The sequence below is a fragment of the Rhinolophus sinicus genome, linkage group LG05 (genome assembly GCF_036562045.2).
Source record: "Rhinolophus sinicus isolate RSC01 linkage group LG05, ASM3656204v1, whole genome shotgun sequence".
In the NCBI taxonomy this organism is placed as follows: domain Eukaryota; kingdom Metazoa; phylum Chordata; class Mammalia; order Chiroptera; family Rhinolophidae; genus Rhinolophus; species Rhinolophus sinicus.
This window is the reverse complement of record NC_133755.1, coordinates 114682489-114706753: the sequence shown is the minus strand read 5'-3', so window position 1 is coordinate 114706753 and position 24265 is coordinate 114682489. Positions and strand designations below refer to the sequence as shown.

The 24265-nt window shown below is 36.4% G+C and overlaps 1 protein-coding gene across 2 annotated transcripts in view; it reads right to left on the bottom strand.

Annotated features, from left to right (window-relative positions):
• MEI4 (meiotic double-stranded break formation protein 4) overlaps window positions 1-24265 on the bottom strand; it is a 183001-nt gene that overhangs the window by 134675 nt on the left and 24061 nt on the right. For both annotated transcript variants that reach the window (XM_019729687.2, XM_019729690.2), the window contains exon 2: window positions 12840-13085. In XM_019729687.2, coding sequence (XP_019585246.2) covers window positions 12840-13071 — 232 coding nt within the window. In that variant the 5' untranslated portion in view covers window positions 13072-13085. The remainder of the gene's footprint in view (window positions 1-12839; window positions 13086-24265) is intronic.

Sequence of the window (24265 nt, the reverse complement as noted above, 5' to 3'; positions counted from 1 at the left end):
CAGTGATGGTTGTGCAACAGTGTGACAGTACTTAGTGTCATTGAACCATCAACTTAAAAATGGTTAAAATGATAAATGTCATGTTGTGTATATTTACCACCACCACAAAAAATGATGAAGGAATAAATGGTAGAATCAAAAGAAAAAAAAAATTCAGAAGAGGATAAACACTTCATAAAATACACAGGTAGAAACAACTTCAGAGTTATTAAAAGCACAATTATTAGCAAAATTAGTTATTAAAATATGCAAAATTCCATCTAATTTGTATGATCTGGGTCAAAGAATAAGGTCATTTTATCAAAAATATTTTACAGAAAGAATGAACAAATGATACTAAATTCTAGGGTAAAAGGTATCTGTCATTAGGATAACAATGGAGGGAGGAAAGATGCCAAAATTCTGTAATATTCTGCTTTATGGATAAATTTGTAAGAACTCCAAATACAATAAAAAAGTACATAGAAGAATCAGAAGCACTATTTAAATTTTTACCAGTTACTCTTACCATTTCACCAAGTGGTTATTTGTCAAGCTAATGTAAAATAACATTTTCGTAGATATTACACTACATTTTACATAAACAATCCCACTTTAGCCTATGACAATTATTTATACTACAAATATTTATAAGCTTAATCAGAGATGGTAATTTAAATATCAAGCCGAGAAACCTCTTTGAAAAGCTACTGTATGTAAGATCTCACCGAATCAAGCACAGAGGGAGGCCACAAAAGCAACTTAGTATTTGTTCATCATGTGACTTATTAATTAAAAGAGCAATGAGGGATTTCTAGAGGTAGGATTTTGAAAGCGTAGAAACCAGCTTTCTTGAGAAGCAATCCTCGTCTTGTTTTTGCAGACATAGTTTGAATGGATTATAGACACTTAGACAGTATTTCTCTCCGAGAGAAATGGGAGAGACCAAAACCAAGAAAAATTATCACACACTGAACCATAAAATAACTGATGTTGTGAAACAATGGATTCACTCAATGGCTGAGAGCAGCTCACTACCTCAGTGGCTTCACAGCACACATACCCCACAGCAGAGACGCTCTCTGATGTATTTAATTCACACTAACTCTCTAAGAAATGCTTATGAGCAATTTAAATTTTAACATTTACGTAAATCATGTTTCCAAAACAGGAGATTCAACTAAAAGACCACAGTTTACCTGCAGTATAAGAAAAGTGTCATGCCCCTCCTGGTAACGAGTGCTACACGCACACCACCGAGGTGTCCCCCACACGCACTGGACCTCCCTCTACAGAGATTCGCTCCCAGGCACTGCTGGTTTTTTACCACTTTTACTGACACATGTGCTTTGTCTCCGTATTCCATTTAGCAATTCATTTAAATTCACTTTATATCAAGGTTAGCTAGTTTAGCTCTCAGTACGACCCAGAATATAATGCCAGCATGTGTGTTCACAGATCCAAGTGCATGATATAAAACTTTATAATGAGTCCATGTGTCTTGTCTTATTGCCTGCAACATGCTAGCGTTCATTTATAGCAGCATATTTCTTTTTAGCAATGTTACTTTATAAGGATTCGTATAATAGTATAATTTAATCAAATTTAAGGTTTTCTACTGATCTCTAGAATACAGTATACTGCATTTCCAGTCCAAAAATTTCCCTACAAGATGTCTTTTAAATTACTTGAAACATAAAAAAGGATGTTTACCCTGCAAAAAAGCGGGGGGAGGAGGGTATGAGGGGGAATGCCATCTCACACAACTGCACATCTTATATGCCAGAGAAAACAGCTTATATTCTGAATCCTCTATCATGGCACAAATGGGTGCTTATTAGGAAGGGAGGAGGGAAGTAAGGATGGAGGGAGGGAGAGGAGGAAGAGGGATAAAAAGGGAATAGAGGAGTTCTCCTAGAGCAAAAACCTATACTACACAATCCTTGGATTCCTATTGTGTTTATATACATGTTTCATTGAACAATGGTATCAAACATAGTTGCTAGGGTCATGTTCATGTTACTATTTTTTGTTTGTTTGTTCATCTTCTGTCATTTCTACTACCTGCCTCAGCTTAACCAGGCTCTAAATGAACACTTTCTTAATTCTTTGGTGACTGGGGCCAAATATTGTAAGTTGGTATTAACAAATCTTTCATCCCCATGACTATTTTGTAACACAGGGATATAAAGTGCAGCATAGGGAATATAGTCAACCGCAGTGTAATAACTATGTAGTGTCAGATGGGCACTAGACTTACTGGGGGATCACTTCATAAGTTATACACATGTCTAACCTGAAATTAATGCTATACACCTGAAATTAATATAATATTGAATGTCAACTGTATTTAAAAATTAAAAACAAAATTAAAAATGAAATAAATTATCCTCTGTAAAGTAAAATAATAATAATAATAATAATAATAATAATAATAATAATATTTCAGAGGCGGGCCTACAAATCCCTCCTGATTCATTACACTCAGATATTTTGGATTGAGGATGAATAGGTATCTACTGACCCCTTTTCTGGAGAGGTCTTATTATGCTACCTGAACATATATTTGAAATTTATTTGTTTAAACCAGTGGTTCTCAAACTTCAGTTTTCATCAGAACCACCTAGAGGGCTTGTTAAGCCACAGGTTGCTGGGCCCACACCCAGAGTTACTGATTCAGGGGGACCTGATCATCTGCATTTTAAACAAGTTCCCACCTGATGCTGAGGCAGCTGGTCTGAGGAGCACACTTTGAGAGTCACTGGTTTAAGAAAACACCGTAAAGTACTAGTAAGGCGTCACGCTGGGATCCTAGAGGAACTATACTCCATTGACTTACCATTTAACTTTAAGCAAGTTCCTTAATTCTGTTTCCTCATTTCTTTTACTACAACAAACACAAGAGGTGGGACTGACTTCCTAGACAAGAGTTGAAGCAGCAGAGAAAACAATGCAAGAATGAAAATCTAAAGGCAGTTTGAAAAAAGAATTAATAGGACCAGAAGACAGATTTAGGAATAATGGGCACTGGGGGAGGAGTGGGTGGGGAAAAAATGAACTTTAAAGGAGAACTCTTTGAAGAGCTACAAGAAATGAACTCGGCAAAACCATGAATAAAAGGGCACCTACTGCTACCTCAGCAGAGTCTCAGAAGAGATGGTGGTGCCTTCTTGAGGTCCAGGGCCAGTCTCTCCATGTATGCTCTGTATTTCTTCTGGGTTTCAGGCCCCAAGCCACCGATGATTCCTTTATAAGAAAGCATAATGCTCTTCCTTTCGTATTTTCCACTTTCCTATCTCTGTGAATTCCTTCCCACGAAAGTACCAGTGTGCTGATCTCTTTCCATCTTAACAACAAAAGAACTTTCCCTTCACCTCGCACCCTTTCCAACTACCACCCTTTTCCCCTTCCCTTAGGAGACAACCTCCCCTCCCCCAAATAGTCCACAGTCCCTTGCTACTCAAACTGTGGTCTTTAGATCAGCAGGAGGGACAGCACCTTGGAGCTTATCAGAAATGCAGAGTCTCAAACCTACTTCCATTTACCCTTTTTATCTGATTTCCTTTTTGTTCTGATGATGGAATTGATATTATTCCTTTAATTTTCCCAGTATAAACTATAATCTAGAGCTATCTACCTTGATTCTATTCACTGCACATTGAATTTATTCTAAAATATAAATTTCAGGCTGTCTAAGATCCAAATATTAAGTCCAGAAACCTCAAGGTACCTTTAGATATCTAACAGAATCTTAAAATTCAAAAACAGAGAAACAGCGGGGCATTTATAAAACACAGACAAAACCTGCAAAAATAAATATAATCCTAAATATAAGGGCTAGATTAAAACTTGCTACAGGTTCAACTATTTTTTTTTTTTTTTTTAATCACATTGAGCAAAGACCTAGGAATGCAGAAGCATTTTGAATAGCTTTAGCTTTTGTTCCAAAGATCGGAAGTCAACACTGTCACTCTTCATTTATTCCGTTCTGATTAAACCTCTGTGTGTGTACGTGGCTCCTTGAAACTCACCCTACCTTAGTGGGTCCCCTTCCCTAGGATGCTGGATCTTGCTCTCTGGATCCCCTTCCCATCAATACAGAGGTTTGTAGATGTCCAGAAACAACAGATCTACACGGTCATTTTGTTCAGAGTATTAACACTCACATACACCATGTCTACACTTACTCATTTGACAAATATCCCTAAGCCTGCCCCCCCCCCCCATCCAGTGCCAGGCTCTGTGCTCACCCTAGGAATACAATAGTGATCAGAAAAGACAGAGTCTTGTAAGCATGGAGTTTGTCCTACGAGGTAGACAGGCTGCTTAAACAATGCAAATTAAGCTCACAAATGCTGTGAAAAGTAGAGGACAGTATGAGGCCCCCCAGCAGGAGAATCTAATGATATAGTCTAGGGAGGCTGTCAGCTGAGGCAGAAGGGACATTAAAACTACATTAGAAAAAAAAAATAGTGTACAGTCAGACAAAAAGGAGAGGAAGAACATATCCTACAGAGAGAAATCACATGTGTAAAAGCCTAGAACTGAAAGAGAATAAGGTGGATTCAAGTAAGTGAAAAAAAATTCCATGTGTAGCAGCGCAGAATGTGGAGGACACACGTGGTGAGAGGTCGGGCTAGAGAGGCCGGGCTGGAGAATGCTGTAGACCATTTTAATGATTCTGGGTTTATCCTAAAGTAAATGAGAAGACGTGGGACTGGGCTGCAATCTAGAATTGAAAGCAGCAACGCTACAACTATAAACATTAAGTCCAACTGGGATAAATCAAGCAAGACCAAGGAAGTGGCACTGGAAATGGAGAGAAGAGGAGAGAATCCAGAGATACACAAAAAGTACAATAAACCGACATAGGGGATAACCTGGGCATTCACGATACCTTCTGTGCTGGAACCCAGCCTGGGCAAAGGAGATGGTGATATCATGCAGTGACATTCAGAGCCTGGTACAAGGAAGAGGTGTCGGGAGACTGATGATTTCCATTTGGGACACCGCATACTGTAGGATACTCAGCTGCCCTCACCTAAGCCCAGCCTCTGAAGCGCTGGGATTCTTTCAGGCCCAGTACCTACACCAGTATTTTTTGGCCCTTCTTACTCCCTACCTCCATTCCTACCAGAGTCAGCTCCTGGTATGATAACTAAGATGATTACATTTCTAAATTATTGCCTTGTCACTACTAAAGCCATTTAATATTCTGAGCTTTGTTAACTTTAACTTTAATTTCTTTGTATGCTAATGATCTCTAATATCAAAAGATTAATTCGATTTTTATATAATGAGTAAAATATGTCTAATGTGTAATGATCAATTTACTTTAAGTTATTTAGGAATCTTTCATTAGAATCAATATTAAATTAAAGGCACATTCTTGGATGTATATGTACATTACACATGTGTGTTTTAAGTCAAAAGGAATTTTAAGCAAATTTCCTTCATTATGTTTAACAATCTATTTTAGAAGAGCTTATGCATTCATTTTCTGTACTATTTCAGCATCTGTAAAACTGTGAATGCCCCAACATATAAATGCTGAGATCCACAAATGGAGTGTCAGTCAGTTATTGCAATGTCTCCTCAGGACATGGTCTGGGACAAGGTGAGAAGAACAAAGAGATAGGACAGAGGCTGAGTGGCCTGGACCAGAAACGTAGCCATCAAGAGACAAAGGCAAGGTCCAGACTGGGTCTGGCAGGGTGCACACTGGCAGTTGGGATATCCAGCCGCTGTTCTGACCCCTGGTCAACACCAGTCTAGCTACAAACCTTTTCCTAAATCCAGAGTTACACAGAGGAGAAGCAGGGTCTGGGGCAGGCAATGGAACACTACAGATTCAATACTCAGGGTATGGAGCAGTCAAGGGGGACAATAGGAAGGGAGGTAGACAAGCTTAAGCTCTGTCAGCTAGAAGGGCAGGGAAGCTCCTAAGGCCACCTGGCTGGGCGGTTGTTTCACAGGACCCTAAACAGAGAAGAGCTGACTTAAATTCAACCTAAATTAATCGTGCTGCTCTGCACACCATCACCACCCACCCCAAACACTCTCTCTATACATGAACTCTGTATTCAATGAACATTACCAAATAAACATGTAAATCAATGAATTAGTTTGGTTTGATTCTCTTACTTTTTCACTCTAGCCAGTTGCTCATCCAGTAGCCTATGTATCACTTATGAAGAAACTGAGCATGTGAAATTGTGGGGGCAAAAGCATATACCCTACACACTCCATCCATTTACTTCCCTCCTGTGATTACCAAACTGCTGTATAATAGCAACTGTCCAGATTCCCCTTCACACACACACACCCACACCCATACACACATGCTCAAATTTTAATTCTGAATTTGCTCATTGAAGTTCTACACCATATATCCCACTAACAAGACCGTGCTCCTTTCACCATGTCCCCTTCAGAATAGCCACTAACACTTTCCTGGCCAGTCTCTGTTCTCTGGATCTCACTCACCCACCTACTTAGACCTGGATGAAATCCTTACCAATATTATGAAGCTATCTTTAAGAAGCTGTTCTAGATTAAAGAACATAGTTTTTTTCTCTCATTCTTCTCTCCTATAGATCAAGAAGATTCTTTGGAGGAAAAGTAATGCTGCTCTAATTTATTCATGACTCCCACCCTTTTCCTGCTCTATAATATATTCAGGATGTGCTCAGATACAAGGAAGCGAATACATGGATTACAATCTGTGTTTTACCTTTTTAAAAAATTTCTAATAAAGTAACCCTAGAGTTGCTTTGACTTCTCAGCAATGTTGAGAAGGACCCTGGTTCTTTTTATCCTACCATATTTCCCCCAAAATAAGACCTAACCAGAAAATAAGCCCTAGCATGATTTTTCAGGATGCTCGTAATATAAGCCCTATCCCCAAAATAAGCCCCAGTTAAGATCGTCAGCCAGACAGATATATTTAGTATGTCCATTGCAACACACGGCGGACATATTGAATTATAAAATAATAATATTAATATATAATTAGATATAAATAAATAACATTGACATTAATACTTAAAATAAATGATAATATAAATTATAATTATTTTTAAATACCCAAGCAAGCACCTTTGGATGAGAGGTAAATGCCTATGTAAACAGATGAACTTGAGACTTATTGCTGAATAACCAATCGGAGTACAGACACAACACATGAATGACGTGCACACTTAATAACAAACGGACGTGGTTGTGTCTAATATGTTCTTCATATTTCAATATGTTGTGTGTTGTAACAGACATACTTAATGCACTCGTGTGAAATAAAGAAATGTTTTCTGAATTTTGGTGCCTGCAATTTTTCGTAGCTTTTGTGTGGACCATCATTCTTAACTGTCAACATTTTTGTTGCCACTCCTGTCTCGTAAGTCTTCAATTAACACTTGATTTAATGGTTGATTTAAAGGGAATGATATTTTGATCCCCAGACAAGATGAGTGCAAAAAGAAAGAACTATTCCATTGAGTACATGGAAGGAATCATGGAGGACTCTCAGGGCATGAATCTTACGTCTTTCTGAAAAGAGAAGAATTGGGTTCTCTGAATGGTCCGAAGATGGCGAACAGAGTATGATAACCTCAGTCAACAGGTGAATGAGGGAAATGCTAAGAAACACGAGTATGGATCAGATCGACAACTGTTATTTCCTGAGTTGGAAGACATCATCTATGAATGCACTGCTGACAGGAGAGCAAAGGCTTTGGTTCTGTGCAGGGCATTTGCCCTTGCAATGGCACCACAGTTAAGAACTATCCCCAGAAGAATTCAAAGCATCACAACACTGGTTGGATGGCTTCCTTCAGTGATATGAACTGTCTCTAAGAAGATCGACATCACTGTTCAAGCTGGAAGATGCTGAAGTTATTAAACGTGCACTTGCATTCAAGTCTTTGGTGATGGCATCGACTTTTCTAAATACCAACTCTCCAACATGATTGCTATGGATGAAACTGCAGTGTTTATGGGCCAAAGATCTCAAATGACAGTTGATCAGAGGGGTACCTCGTTAATGTATATTCCTCCACTGGTTATGAAAGTGCACATGTTACCTGTATTTTGGCAATTTGTCTGGATGGAAAGAGAGCCCCATCTCTAATCATCACTAAGAGCAAGAAAGATAAGGTTGGACGTGTTTCAGGCATTTATGTTCTTGAAACCAAAAAAGCCTGGTGCACACAAGCAGTTATAAGGAAGTGGGTCGATTTAATGCTGTCATTTGTTTTGTGAGGTGGCCAAAGAGGTCTGCTAGTCTGGGATTCAGCCAGCACTCACCGCTCTAAAGACATGAAGAACTTCCTTGCACAGAAAAGAATAGATCTAATAATGATTCCCGCAGGAATGACTACCTATCTCCAGACTCTTGATATTGCAATAAACAAGTCATTCAAGGATGATTTGTGCATGGAAATCAATGACTACATTGAAAATAGAATGGAGAGAAATCAGCGTGGATACTTTGTGAAGCCTGGCCTGCAAGAGTCATGACTTGGGTGAAGAATTCATGGGATAAAATCACTGACAGCTGTGTTGCCAATGCACTACGAGCAGGCTACATAGACAAGAAGTGCTCATTTAAGGAGAGCTCTATTGCTGGACATGAGAGATTGTGCCCAATGGTTCTACAGGAAATGGAATCACAATTAATTCAAGTCAGAATTCAGTATTTGAAGAGTTATGACGATGTTCCAGAAGAAGATCACATGACTGTATTTGAATAAATGTAGGTTTTTATACATGAGTAAATGAATAAATGTAGATTGTTATACATGGATAAATGTAGATTGTTGTGCATGAAAAAAATAAGACATCCCCTGAAAATAAGCCCTAATGGGTCTTTTGGAGCAAAAAATTAACATAAGACACAGTCTTATTTTCAGGGAAATATGGTACTACATCACCGTACTTAGCATGCTGGCATTAATTTTTCAGTATCGTCTCACAGTTGCAAAACGGCTACCACAGTTCCAGGCATCATATGTCCAAATAGTAGTGAAACAAGTGTTTTAGATCAAAAAAAAAAAAAAAAAAGGATTTCTAATTGTTCTCTTTCATGAGCCTCAGTCTCTTTCTACAAAGAAACAAATCTTTATCAAATGCCCAGAAAATTGCTTTTCCCCTTTCATTGGCTCCTGCCCAACCTTAGAACAATATTGGCAAAACAAGTTTACTCCTTTCGTAGATTCACCCACTGGGCATGAGCACATTACTGCCAAAAGAAAAGTGGAGTGCTTTAGTAAGGAAGAAGAAAGCAGGATACAGAGTAGACAACTAACTGTGACTGCCACGCGGCACCAAAATGGTTTTAAGAAATGTGTCACTGGATATCTGGGCTTCTTTGATCTTCCCTCCCTTCCTGCCTGCTGACCTTCCTTCCTTCTTCCCTCCCTCCCTCCCTCCCTCCCACTGCTAAGGAGCATTTAAGTAAAATAAACATGTGGCATAATTCTAAGAGCAAATTCTAGTCCTTTAATAATTAAAATTAAGAAGTGTATTTCTGTTTAAGAAGCTGTAGAAACATAAATCAAAGAAGTAGCTGAGTTCCTAAACTGCTGTAAAACTTATATAATACTTCTTTATGTGTTTACTTTGCCATTTCAGCTCTGCTTTATTTAATTCTGGGTTGCTCAGTTGCTTCCATGGGTAGTTGATGCTGTAAATTAAGTTCCCCAGCCGCTCAATCTGTCAAGAAGTTTTCCACTGAACACTGATTGAGGGCCTGCTGTCTCTAAACACTCAAGAACAATTGCACCTGTAGAGCAACCCTGAAAATTCCAGAAATAAATATTTAATAGTATAAATACATCCATAGTATAGTTTTTATTTTCAGGTATGGGATTTTCTTCACACAAGGCATGTCATGTCAGTCTTTCAAATTACACATCTTTCAATAACAGCTGCATTCCTCTGTAATCTCCCTATCAATCTAATACCCCCGTAGGTTTTTTTTTCTTTCTTTCCCCTTTAATAGTTGCTCTGTTTATCTGAATCTAGCCATTTATTCCTCATTCTTCAAGCTTAAGCTAACAGATGGAGAGACAGATTACTTCCAACATCTGCAATGAAACGCTTTACCTGCAATGCCTACTGCGAGTAAAACTGATTTTCGTTACGTGATGTTTGAAAATTTCTCTCACAGGCATTGCAAGTGAAAATTTTCAGTGTCAGGGGAAGTCCTCCCCTAGGCTCTCACTATTAGGCACGCTCATGTTCCAAATAAATAACACATATCACTTTACCAGTGCTATAAATAGATCCCTCCTGGTAAACAACAGTTTTGATGCCACGGATGTTTGTGATAGTCACACTTTAAGATCACTGGAAATTTTCACATGTGTGCCATTATGTTAATCATATAATTTCACACACAAAAAAATAAGAAAAGTGATTATGTTTGCCATTGACTGAGTTACCTAGAAATAATCTAGAGAGACTAAAATGCAGCTATAAATCATATAACACTATTTTCGTTGACACAACACTGAGATTTTAGTAACATCTGGGTATTAGATTAGCAATTTTTCCCATAATCCCCAGGACTAAAGTTAGTGAGTACCTTATTACCCACAGCAGTCACGTGTGCACTACATCTGCACACTCCTAATGTAATAGTCACATTCTTGTCAGTGGCTCCTTTTCCTCTGCCCACTCCGGGAATGTTGGACCCACGGTACCCCCACCCTCCAGCTCTATTCTCCCTGTGAGTCTCACCTACAGCTACAACATCAACTATCACTTAAATACCAGCGAATTCTAATTCCGTGTCTATATTTCCAGCCTGCTCACCCCCTGTGAGTTTCAGGACCCTACTTCTGCCTTCTTTCTAAGTAATCCCTGTATCGTCAGGGATCAGCCTATACTCAGACAAACCTGGGCTCAACCTTTTATCCTATGAGCTTATTTCTGTGTTTACTGTCTGGATTCAAAGCATCACAATCAATTCAGTAACCAGGATTGGAAACCTCAATTTTCCTACATGCCTCTATCTCCCTTAACCACTGTCTGAAATCATTCACAAGTGTCCGAAGTGTCTAGTCTGAAATCATTCCTACCTGTGTGACCTACTTCTCACTAGCATTGATCTAGTTCAACTCATCATTCTTCATACTGGCTTCAGTAAATGCTTTTAAAACTTGTCTCCTTGCCTCCAATCACTGCTATAGCCAAAACATCCTCTATGCTCCACTTCCATTTGACAAATATTTATTGAGTACTAGGCTTTTGAGTGGGCATTTAGTAGAGTGCTGAGCAAGGCAAAGACACACTGTGAATTTAGACTCTAGTTCAGGAGATTAGGCAACAACCTAGCAAACAAACAAATAGATAATCCGCCGGGAGTGTTTGGGTAAAGAGTAACTGATAGGAGGTGCTATTGTATATAGAATGGACACTGAGGAGGGGTCGTTTAGGATAAGACGTCTAGGAAGGGAAGCTACAAAGAGAGTCAAAGATAAGAGCATAACAAGGTCCCCAGGCAAGACGAGGCTTCAAGGACTAGAAGGAGGCCCATGCTGATTGGAACTAAGTCTACGACAGGGAGGTTGTACGAGATGAAGTGAGGAGAGGTGAAATCACCTACAGCATTATGGGCCATGATCATTAATCTGGATCTAATGTTAGAAAGAACTGGAAGCCAGGGAAAGGTTTTCCTCAAAGAGGTAATGTGATCTGATTTACATTTCTGAAAAAAATCACCAGAATTACGCTTCCCAATCCCAATATGAGGCTCAGTTGTCTGCATCAATGAAGTTGTTGGCTCCTGATGAATGAGGTGACCGCATGTGCAGTGTGTTCAAGTGAGTCCTGGTTTGTGCCTGTTGTGCTAGTGTAATTATTAATACTCCCTTCCTTTCACTCTCAAAGGGCCCTACAGAGACCATAAATTGTATGGTCAACATACTGATAGGGAGAACAGTAAAATAGTCCTTAGGCTGACACTCAAGGAACATGGTCTCAACTCACCTCTTCCTTTCTCCCCCACCACATCTCTACGTTACGGTGTTCTGGTCACTGAAATGTAATGCTGGTGGCAGTATCCTGAATGGACATGTACACTCCACCACTGTGCCTTTGCTCATCTCCTGCCTCCTGCCGCTCTGTGACCATCTCAACGACTAGTAGCCAGACCCTTGAGGGCCAGACCTGAGAAGCCTCTCAAGAACCCAGGCAGAATGAATAGCTTCCCCTCTGCACTTTCTTACTACCTCTATTATCACATTTATCACAACTGGGTTGATTATTTATAGGTCATTTTCCCTGCTGGAAAGAAAGGTACTTAATGGCAAGGACAGCCCTCCTCTCATGTGTTTTTGGGTCCACACCACCCACTGCATGCCTGTTCCACAGTTGGTACTTGATATATATATATTATATATATTATATATATATATATATATATATATATATATATATATATATATATATATACACACACACACATATATACACGTGTATATATATATACATATATGTATATATATATATATGACTGCTAGATGAATTATTTAATAAAAAAGCAATATAAAATACATCTAATGTAGTCCCATTCATTATGAAGTAACAAAAAACTTCTAATAAATGGCTAGAAGTGAAAAAATCTCTACAGGGCAAAAAGAAGAAGAAGTCTAATTTTAGGAAACTAAACAATGTCTAAATAATTATGAAGCTGATTAGTAAACTAATAAAAAATTAAAAAATAAAAAAAATAAAAAAATTAAAAAATGAAGTTTTGCTCCTTTAAAACTCTAATAATAATAATTATTATTATTATTATTATTATGAAGCTGAACTATAACAGATGGGTACACTACCAAAAGGCAATTTCATATACTCACCACTCTTAAATAATCCAGAACAAATCTTGCTCAGAAGAAGTTTTTGACGTAATTGCAGAACTTCAGCTTCTAAGGCTTCAACTTTTGATTTCCACTTCGACTCCTGCCCAGACACCACCAATGCAAGGTGCTCTGTGTATTCTCTGCTGCTTTTGTCTGCTGGTTTTGAGCGGATAATTGCCAAGGCCAGAGCCAGCTTTGAGGTTCTCAAGTACCATGCTTGATTATCCATCTTGGCTTTTTTCCCTATATAGTTCAATAAGAAAAAAAATAACAAATTCCTTTTAACTTCTGCAGTGCATTTCATTTGTTCAAAATTGATTTTGCAGAGTATCACTAATTAATATGTTTACAATACAACTTGACACCAAGTAACAGAAAAAAATTCTCAGGAACTGAAAACAATATGAACAAAAATATGCAAAAGAAAAATGCATGCACAGGAATATTAAATGTATGAAGATTCAAAACAATAGGTTCAGATAATTTGACAAATTTTTCAGGTGGAAAAAATACACATTAATTTTTCAGTGGTTTCTAACCAGAGGCACACATCAGAATCTAGAGGGATATATATCTATATCTATATCTATATCTATATCTATATCTATATCTATATCTCTATATATATATGCACATATGTATGTTATATATGCGCTTATGTGTATGTGCATATATAGCATATATTTATCATAATATCATGTACACACACACACACACACACACATACACACAAATACCTGGTCTATCACCCCAAATATGATTCAGCAAATTTGGGGTAGAACTGAGATCTCATAAATTTTTTTTCCAATTACAGTTGACATACAATAATATATTACTTTCAGGTGTACAACGAATGATTATATATATATATATATATATATATATATATATATATATATATAACTTACAAAGTGATTACCCTGATAAGTCTATCCATCTGTCTGTATCATGGAGTCTGTTTTGTTTTGTTTGTTCATTTGTTTTGCTCATTTAGGTTACATATGTAAGTGAAATACGGTATTTGTCTTTCTCTGTCTGGCTTACTTCACTTGCATAATACCCACTAGGCTCACCCCTGTTGTTGCAAATGGTAAGATTTCATTTGTTTTTACAGCTGTTGAATAATATCACATTATATATATACGCCACCTCTTCTTTATCCATTTGTCTACTGATGGGTACTTGAACAGCTTCCCTATCTCAGCTATCGTAAATAATGCTGCAAAGAACATAAGAGTGAATATGTCTTTTTGAATTAGTGTTTTGGATTTCTTCAGATAAATACCCAGAAATGAGATTGCTGGGTCATATGGTACTTCTAATTTTAATTTTTGGAGGAACCTCCATACTGTTTTCCGTAACAGCTGCACCAATTTGCAATCCCACTAACTGGTCATGAGGGTTCCCTTTTCTCCACATCCTCATCTACACGTGTTTGTTGTTTTATTGATGATAGCCATGCTGACAGGTATAAGGTGATATCACATTGTGGTTTTAATTTGCATTTCTCTGATGATTAGTGACATTGAGCATCTTTTCATATGTCTATTGGCCATCTTTATGTGCTCTTTGGAGAAATGTCTGTTCAGGTCCACTGCCCATTTTTTAATTGCATTGTTTATTTTTTTTGGTGTTAAGTTGTATGAGTTCTTTATAAATTTTGAATATTAACTCCTTATCAGATGTATCATTGGAAACTATCTTCTCCCATTCGGTAGGTTGTCTTCCCATTTTGTTGATTCCCTTTGCTGTACAAAAACTTTTTAGTATAACATAGTCCCATTTGGTTTTTCTTGTGTTTCCCTTGCCCAATGAGATATATCAGAAAAAAATTATGAGGATCATTGTTAGTTTTCTTTTATGAGTTTTTTGGTTTTGAGTCTTACATTTAAGTCTTTAATACACTTTGAGTTTATTCTTGAATGTGGTGTAAGAAGGTTTCATTTTTATTTTTATTTTTTTGCATTTATCTGTCCAGTTTTCCCAACACCATTTATTGAAGAGACTGTCTTTACCCCATTGTATATTCTTGCCTCCTTTGTCATAGATTAATTGACCATATAGTTGTGTGAGTTTATTTCTGGGTTCTCTTTTCTGTTCCATTGATCTATCTGTCTGTTTTTATGACAGTACCATGCTGGTTTGATTACTATAGCGTTGTAATATAGTTTGATATCAGGTAGTATGATACCTCCAACTTTGTTCTTCTCAAGATTGCTTTAGATATCTGAGGTCTTTTGTGGTTCCATATAAATTTTAAGATAATGTGTTCTAGTTCTGTGAAAAACACCATTGGTATTTTAATAGGGATTGCATTGAATCTGTAGCTTGCCTTGGATAGTATGGATATTTTAATGATGTTAATTCTTCCTATCCATGAGCACAGAATATTCTCCCATTTATTTGTATCTTATTTACTTTCTTTCTTCAATTTCTTATAGTTTTCCAAGTATAGGTCTTTTAAGTCCATGGTTAAATTTATTCCTAGGTGTTTTATCTTTTTAGATGCAACTGTAAATGGGATTGTTTTCTTAATTTCTTTTTCTGATAGTTCGTTACGGGTGTATAAAATGAAACTGATTTCTCAGTATTAATTTTGTATCCTGCTACTTTACTAAATTCATTTATCAGTTCTAATGTTTTTTGGTGGTCTTTATTGTTCTTTATAAATAGTATCATATCATCTGCAAATAATAACAGTTTTATTTCCTGCTTTCCAATTAGGATGCCATTATTTCTTTTTCTTGTCTTATTGTTGTGGCTAGGACATCCAATATTGTGTTATATAAAAGTGGTGAAAGTGGATATCTTTGTCTTGTTCCTGATCTTAAAGAAAACACTTCAGCTTTTCACCATTGAGTATGCTATTAGTTGTGTGTATGTCATATATGGCCTTTATTTTGTTGAGTTACGTTCCCTCTATTGCCACTTTGCTGAGAGTTTTTATCATAAATGGATGCTGGATTTTGTCAAATATTTTTTCTGCATCTATTGATATGATCATATGATTTTTATCTTTCATTTTTTTATCTGGTGTATCTATCATGTTAATTGATTTGCAAATTTTGAACCAACCTTGCATCCCAGGAATATATACCACTTGATCATGGTGTATGACTTTTTAATGCATTGCTGAAATTGAAATTATTTTGCCAATATTTTGTTAAAGATTTTTGCATCTATGTTCATCTGGGATATTGGCCTATAATTTTCTTTTTTTGAAATGTCTTTTTCTGGTTTTGGAATCAGGGTAATGTTAGCCTCACAAAATAAGCCTGAGAGCCTTCCCTCCTCTTGAATTTTTTGGAATAGTTAGGGAAAGATAGGTGTTAATTCTTCTTTGAATGTTTGGTAAAATTCACATGTGAAGCCACCTGGTCCAGGACTTTCGTTTGTTGAGAGGTTTTTTGATTACTGATTCAATTTCTCAAGCTATTTCTCTCTCTCTCTCTCTCTCTCTCTCTCTCTCTCTCTCTCTCTCTCTCTTTGATTCAGTCTTAGAAGACTGTATGCTTCTAGGAATTTATTCATTTCTTCCATGTTCTTTCTTACTCTGTTGGCATATAATTGTTTATAGTATTTTCTTTAATCTTTTGTATTTCTGTGTTGTCAGTTGTCACTTCTCCTCTTTCAATTCTGATTTTATTTATTTGGGTCCTCTCTTTTTCTTTTGATGAGTCTGGTTAAAGGTTCATCAATTTTGTTTATCTTTTCAATGAACCACCTCTTGGTCTCATTGATTTTTCTGTTGTTTCTTTAGACTCTATTTCATTTATTTGTGCACTGGTCATTATTATTTCCTTCCTTCTACCTCCTTTGGGTTTTGTTTGTTATTATTTTTCAGTTTCCTTTAGGTGTAAGTTTAGATTGTTTATTTGAGATTTTTCTTGTTTCTTGAAGTAGGCCTGTATTGCCATGAATTTCCCTCTTAAAACTGCTTTGGCTATGTCCCATAGATTTGGGGTTGTTGTGTTTTCACTTTCATTTGTCTCAAGGTATTTTTTGATTTCTTCGTTGATTTTGTTGTTGACCCATTCATTGTTTAGTGACATTTTATTTAGCCTACATGTGTTCATTTCAGTTTTCTTCTTGTAATTAATTTCTAGTTTCATACCACTGTAATCAGAGAAGAGGCTTGATATGATTTCAGTCTTCTTAAATTTATTCAGAGTTGTTTTGTGGTCTAACATGTGGTCTCTAACCTGGACAATGTTCCATGTGCACTTGAGATAAAATATATTTTGCTGCTTTTGGGTGAAATGTCCTAAAAACATCAATTATGTCTACTTGGTCTACTGTGTCATTTAAGGCCACTCTTCCCTTGTTGATTTTCTGTCTGGATGATCTATTCATTGATGTCAATGTCCCCTACTATGACTGTATTACTGTCAATCTCTCCCTTTATGTCCAAAATATTTGCTTTATATGTATTTTGCTGTCCTTACATTGTGTGTCAGTGTTTATGTAAGTTAGGCCTTCTTGTTGAATTGATCTCTTTATCAATATGAAATGCCCTTCTTTGTCTGTTGTTACAGCCCTTGTTTTAAAGTCTGTTTTGTCTGATATAAGTATGGCTACCTGATTTGCATGAAATACCTTTTTCCATCCCATTACTTGTAGTTTTTTATGTCTCTTTGAATCTGAGCTGGGTCTCTTTTAGGCAGCATATGTATGGGTCTTGTTTCGCATCCATTCAGCCAACTTATATCTTTTAATTGGAATATTTTATCCATTTACTTTTAAAGTAATCATTGATAGGTATGTAATTATTTCCATTTTATTATTCTTTTTTTTATCTTTTTGTGTATGTGTGTGTGTGTTCTTCTAAAAGAAGTCCCTTTAACATTTTGTGTAATACTAGTTTGGTGGTGATTAACTCTTTTAGCTTTTTATTATCTGGGAAGCTCTTTACCTCTCCTTCAATTCTAAATGATAGCCTTGCTGGGTAGAGTAATCTTTGGTGTAGGTTTTTGCTTATCATCACTTTGAATAATTCCTGCCAATCACTTCTGTCCTGCAAAGTATCTGTTGAGAAATCAGCTGGCAGTCTTTTGGGAACTCCCTTGTAGATAGCTAATTGCTTTTGTCCTGTTGCTTTTGAGATTCTCTCTTTGTCTTTAACTTTTGGCATTTTAATTACAATGTTTCTTAGTATGGGCCTCTTTGGAGTCATGTTGTTTAGAACTCTCTTCATTTCCTGGACTTGTAAGTCTATTTCCTTCACCAGGTTAGGGAAGTTTTCAGTCATTAAACTGAAAACTTAAAGTCTTTTCTGCCTTATTCCCACCTATAACAATGTGTACTTATCTGGTATTCTATAATTTAGCACTAAAAGTATACATTCAAACAGGTAGCACATGCTATTTCATTATAATCAGAGATGAACACAAAAATTTGTGTATAATATATTAATCATATGATTTTTTTTGAAACTGGAAACAATCAAATAGTTAACAAATGAATATTACTTCTCCATTAAACATTATATTTTTAGAGATATTTTTATTAGCATAGGAAAGTGTTTATGATATGCTGAGTGGAAAAAAAGTGAGGACATGAAATTATATGTACAGGAGGATCCCAAATTATGTAAAATTAGGAAGTACAAAAAATGTAAATACAATTTATATCTACAGTAAAATTATTGGTGATTTTTATTTTCTTATTTATTCTTCTCTAAATTTTCCTCATTTTTCTGATGAACATGTATCAAATTATGTATATATATATATATATATATATATATATATATATATAATTGTCTTCCAAAAATAAAGTATAGCTGTCATTTTTTTTTAACCTTTCACAGGTGTAGAATACACCAAGGATTAGATGCTGTTTAGATGGACAAAGTAATTAGAATTATAGCTCCACTTATTTTAGCTTTCACAGCAAACATTTCACTTGGCTAGTTCATTCTCCATCTGTTGTATCAGCAGCAATGGGGAGCAGTATCCTCTCTGCCTCTCAGTACTTCAGGAAAGCACCCTGTGTACAGAGAGCACAGAGATATGGATGACCTTCCCTAAAGAAGTAGGTCTACTATTATATTATTACAGTACTGATTAAAAATAACAATAATAAGTAACTTATTTAAAGTATTTTAGTTGGAAAAGGGTTTGACACTCAATTATGAATAGTGGGATTCTAGGTTAAAAAAGAAAAATAGTTTAAAAATAGTTGATCAGCACAAGAGGACAAAGTTCTTTGGATAATAAAGACAGCAAACTCTCTGTTCTGATTTTTAAGTCATCGTATGTGATTTGTTAGTAGTGTTAAAACTGTGCTGAACACTAGTAAACAGAAAAAAAAGATCAAATGATAAAGTTCTTCTGGATCATAACTATCCCAGGGTCACTTGTTTGAACATTAATTAGAATTGTACTATAAGTGAATAGAAATGATTGATAATAGGTATATTGGTACTGGCTTCTATGATATAAATTACACTCAAGACACACAAAGAACTACAACCAAACAGAATCAGGCTTTTTAAACTGCTCCCTCATGTTTTGAAGAGAGGGAGAGAGACATTATAAACATATGCTGTTTTTATTTTAGGACAGCATTGCTAAATTAAGGGATGTGACATTTGGTAGGTAAAGATAATTCTATTTCCCCTAAAATTTCATGGAAAAAAAATTAGCTTCCTAAACATATTCTCTTTTTAATTGAATAAAGATCAGTATAACTTTCAGAAACCTTTTTTTAATTCAATTTATGCACAAATAATTATCATAAATAATTAAAATGAACATTTAATGTTCTCTAGTAAGGAATTTAGTGTCTTTGAATTCTTAAATGAAAATATAAAATTTTAAGTCTTTTTAGAATAGAGTATTAGTTCAAATGGGGTTTCTTTTTCTTTGCATTCAAGAACAGACCTTACCATACCAAAGTCCCCCACAGGGCTTCGGAAAAATCTAGAAACATTACCTATAACCCCTGGATTCTCCTCCAGGCAATGCGTGCATAAACAGCTATTCTGCAAACAGAATTTTGGCAATTTTTATCTGTCATATTTATCCTACCATCATTTTCCCCTACTGAACTTAAATTTCTTATCAACTAACCAATTATCTGAACTGTCAAAACTGTTTTAAATTATAATCCTGAATTCTAAAGTAGAGTCCCAGCTCACTCTCATATAAGGCTGGCGGAAGTTTGAAATAGATAACCATTCAGAAGAATATTTCCCTAATATGTATCAAACACCTTCAAATATTTATCCTCCTTTGGCCCAGGTACACAAGTTCAAAGATTTGATGTTAAGACTTTATGTCAAAGAAATGAGCAAAGCTATACATACAAAGCTTTATGCCCATAGATAATCTTACAGTATTATTTATAATTTAAAAAAAAAAAATCCCCCAAACAAAATCTGTCACCAGCTTGAATATCTACTAACAATACAGATTCACTAATTAAATTGTCACATATTATATAATTGAATTGAAAATGTTTTTGAAAATATTTAAAAGCATAGGCAAATATCTCCCATATGATGTTCACTGCAGAGTAAAACATAAGAGTAAATGCAGTAAAATTGGAAATTGAGGGGGAAAATGTCCGTAGAGATTGATATATTGATAGATTTACATACAGAAAGGGGATAAGGAAGAAGAGAAAGAAGGGAAAGAAGGGAGGAAGAGGGAGGATAACAGACTAGAGTTATTCACCAAAAATACAAACCATACATTTACTATAGCTGAGGAAGTCTGATTTTATTTCTTATACTTTTCTGTAGTTTTCAAGTTTTCCACAATTAACATTATAAAACTTACTATGTAAGACATAAAAATGCCTTAATATTAATCCTACAGAAATATTTCCTATTCTGTATTTTTCAAAGTAGAAATTATAGGACAAATGAAGATAGAGGAGAAAATCGCCAGGTACCATGAAGGGTATTGAAGCCTCAGAGCTCTACACCCATCACTTTGTGGTTGTGGCAAGAAGCTCCAGCCTGCAGAGCTCACCTCCTCAAGTCTGAGACATCTTAAACTATAAAACACACCATAAGTTCACAACAGCTTGGGAGAGTAGGAGGGGGATAAAAATGAAATAATAGTACATTAAACATATCAGAAATTTTAAACTGTCAACACAATGCTTTTAGAATTGAGCGAACACAGTCAATGGAATGAGAATTCTGTCTCCCAGTTTCTCTAATCAGCTTTTGCCAAATTCCACTAGGCCTGTGGACTTCTGACCTTTCCATTTCCAGATGCGTTTAGGGTTCCTTCCATTAATTCAAAAGACAGGGTAGATTTAGGAGGTGGGGCAGAAAAACTTCCAAATATGACCAAGAAGCAAGCTATTAGCCATTGTATCCCCAATGCCATGAGCACTGACTGGCTTATAGTAAGCACTCTACTAAATACTGGAATGAGTGAGTGAGTGAATGAATGAATGAATATATCAATATAGGTCAGGGAGTCACATAGAGCAGCTTCGCCAACTCAACCTGGGCTCTCATCAGTAAGTCTTTGTCAAATACATCCTAGAGAGAATGGCACTGGAGGGAGAATGGCTTAGAAGGGGAATTTAGTTAGTTAACCTGAAAGTCACATGTCTCTCTTTTCACTTTATAATGCATTCTTTCTTAACTACTTCCAGTGAATCTACTCCCTCTAAACTTATGCCTTTCTACAGTGTACTCTTAAACTTTCACCAAAACAACTCCTAAAGAAAACAGAACAAAGATAAAATGTATTTCATATACAGGTTTAGGTCAGAGGTAAGCTGTAAGGGAGAAAGGCAGATTTTGTCTCATGTGACGCCTACAATAAATACGGGAATTGACTTCCCAGTAAAGCAAGAAACTGAAGAAGATTGGCTGCACATTCCGTAAGTCACTAAGATGAATACGATAAGACAATGAGTACAGGAGGAAGTCCCCATGTACCATGATGGTGGAAAGTTCATTTATCAAATATCAGTCTGGGGCACAGCAGAAGCCTGGCAATGCCAGAAAAGCAAGAAATTACAAGACATTTTAGATCATTAGTTTCAGTAAAGTTCAGACAAAGTCTAACATACAATTTTGTGATTAGATCCAGCTGACATTCCCTAATTACTGTTACAGTTTTAGTACATACTGTAGTATAAAGTGCTCAACAGATGAATATCATGTGGAATTTTACATGAAAAAATCAGGAGTTACTGAAGATTTCAAAACTCTCCACTTTAATTATTATTTTCCACTTTAATTATTAAGAGAGCTTTTAAAAGTATTCCCAGCAATGAGAATCTGTGCATGATAAGATAGATGCTTGCCTAATTTTTTCTTTCTGTTTCATTGCCATCAGAACAAGCCAACTATCTATCATTTTCCTCTTGTTGAAAGAGTTAACGAATCACAGATTTTAATTGTTTATAGTCTCTTAACACTATTTTCTTTTTATGTAAACCCCCAACCCTTTTCATTCCTCAGTACTTCTTTTTTGGCATAAGAAAGATTTTTCTCTGGATTCTGGCAAGGAACACTGCAGAATTTCACATGGGAAAAACACATCAAACACATTTTATAAGTCAGCAAAAAGTACACTGATTCAGAAATGCAAATTCACATATATATCAGCAATCATCTTCCACTATGTAAATCCATAGAAGGAATGGGGACCTGATATCTATTATTAAAACATATTTTAAAAAATAAATTGGAAGCCATATAGGTGTTTCTTAGTTAAAACACTGGTATTTCACACATAATCCTTATCACCAAAACAAACATATTATTCTGATAGGGTATGTAAAACAATTCTGATAATCTACCTAACTCAGATCCATAAACCCATCCACAAATTTGAAACCTTTAGGAGGCTACACTCTGGAAATGGAAAAAGTTACATGTCATAAAATGAGGGGGATTATAGGATGAAGTCAGAAACCAAATACCTAGAAGAGGGGTATTTGAGAGGAGTCCAGCCAATCCCAGGAGAGAGAGGAGCAGCTGGCTTCTGAGGATCAGCTGAGCCAAGGCCAGAGCTTTAAGAAAAAAACATAAGACTAAGGGTGGGGGGGAGACAGTGAGGCACGAAATCCCCTGGAAGACGTAAATGACCCTATCCAAAGAAGTCCTATTTTGTAATTGACACATTACGGAATAAGATTTGTTTCCTAGCAGCTATTATGTAACGCCTTCTTAGACCACTTTTGTGAACACTTAAGATATGAACTCAAAAAAGCATAAGCAGCCCCACAGAAATATTTTCTGTAAGGCTTATTTTTAACTCTGAAAAAGTGGCCTAATTCTCGTCTGTCTCACTCATTTAAGTCTCATCAAAGAGACCACAAGTTTCAGAGAGCAACTGACAATGCTTCATAGCTTCTCACAGGGCTTCATTGTATAAGTAAATTTAACACTTCTTTTACTTCCCACTTAGATTTGCACTTAAAAAGTAGATTGGAGTTCTATTTTTACTCATCTGAAATAGCCTCCCAAAAGAGAGGGACTGTTTCACAAATACTGAGCACTTTGATTCTTGACGTCCTCCAGCACATGGAGTCCAGCGCATTTTTAAACTCAGCCCCTGAACTTGTTCTAAACCATACACACACACACACACACACACACACACACACGGGCAGTATAGGCCTGTAAGTAAGTCATCACTTGGGACAGGTCCTCATGTTTTCTTCCTCTACAACGCCTTTTCCCACTGCTCCTGTCCAAACTCTCCACCTAGTTCTGTGGCTGTGCACCCTCCAAAATCAGATGGTGACAGACTCTCCTACTTTCACACCACAGAAGTTGCATCCTATATCAATACAAAGCTCTTCTCCACCAAGAATGAGTCAATTCACAGGATCCATGCTATCTACTCCCCACCCCACTCAGTAGCACTACAACCCCTCGCCAACTAAGCAATACCAGAAGAAGCTGCAGGCCATTCCAAAAGACCAGTACGGTTCCCTCTAAGGCAACAAAAAACAGCATAAGGCACATGTCCCTGGGTACTAGGTGAGGACATTCAGAGCAGGAATTGGTCCCTAGCTTTGCTCCACCCATGTAACAGGACCCATTCAAGGTCAAAAGTGACAGCAGTCCTGTGTCCTAACAACTGTTGTCTACTTTTCTCAGGTAACTCTACCAAACTTTCCAACTGTCCATTTCTTCTACCCATGAGAACTTGCCTTCCTCCTTAAAATTTAGATCTGACCAACCTAAGATTACCAACCCAAACAAATTCATTATAGCCAATTGGCTTCACAATGACATCAGGACCAGGACTAAAACTTGGAGCCCATGGAAAGTATCGGCAGAACAGGAGCTGCATGGGTATCATTTTTCTTTAACAAATGCCATTTGTATTAAGAATTTCTAGAACCATTTTAACATGCTATCTTGTGATCATGAAAGAGGTCTTTTATTGAAAATATCATTAATCTATTTCATCTTATAAATGGAAAACTCAAAC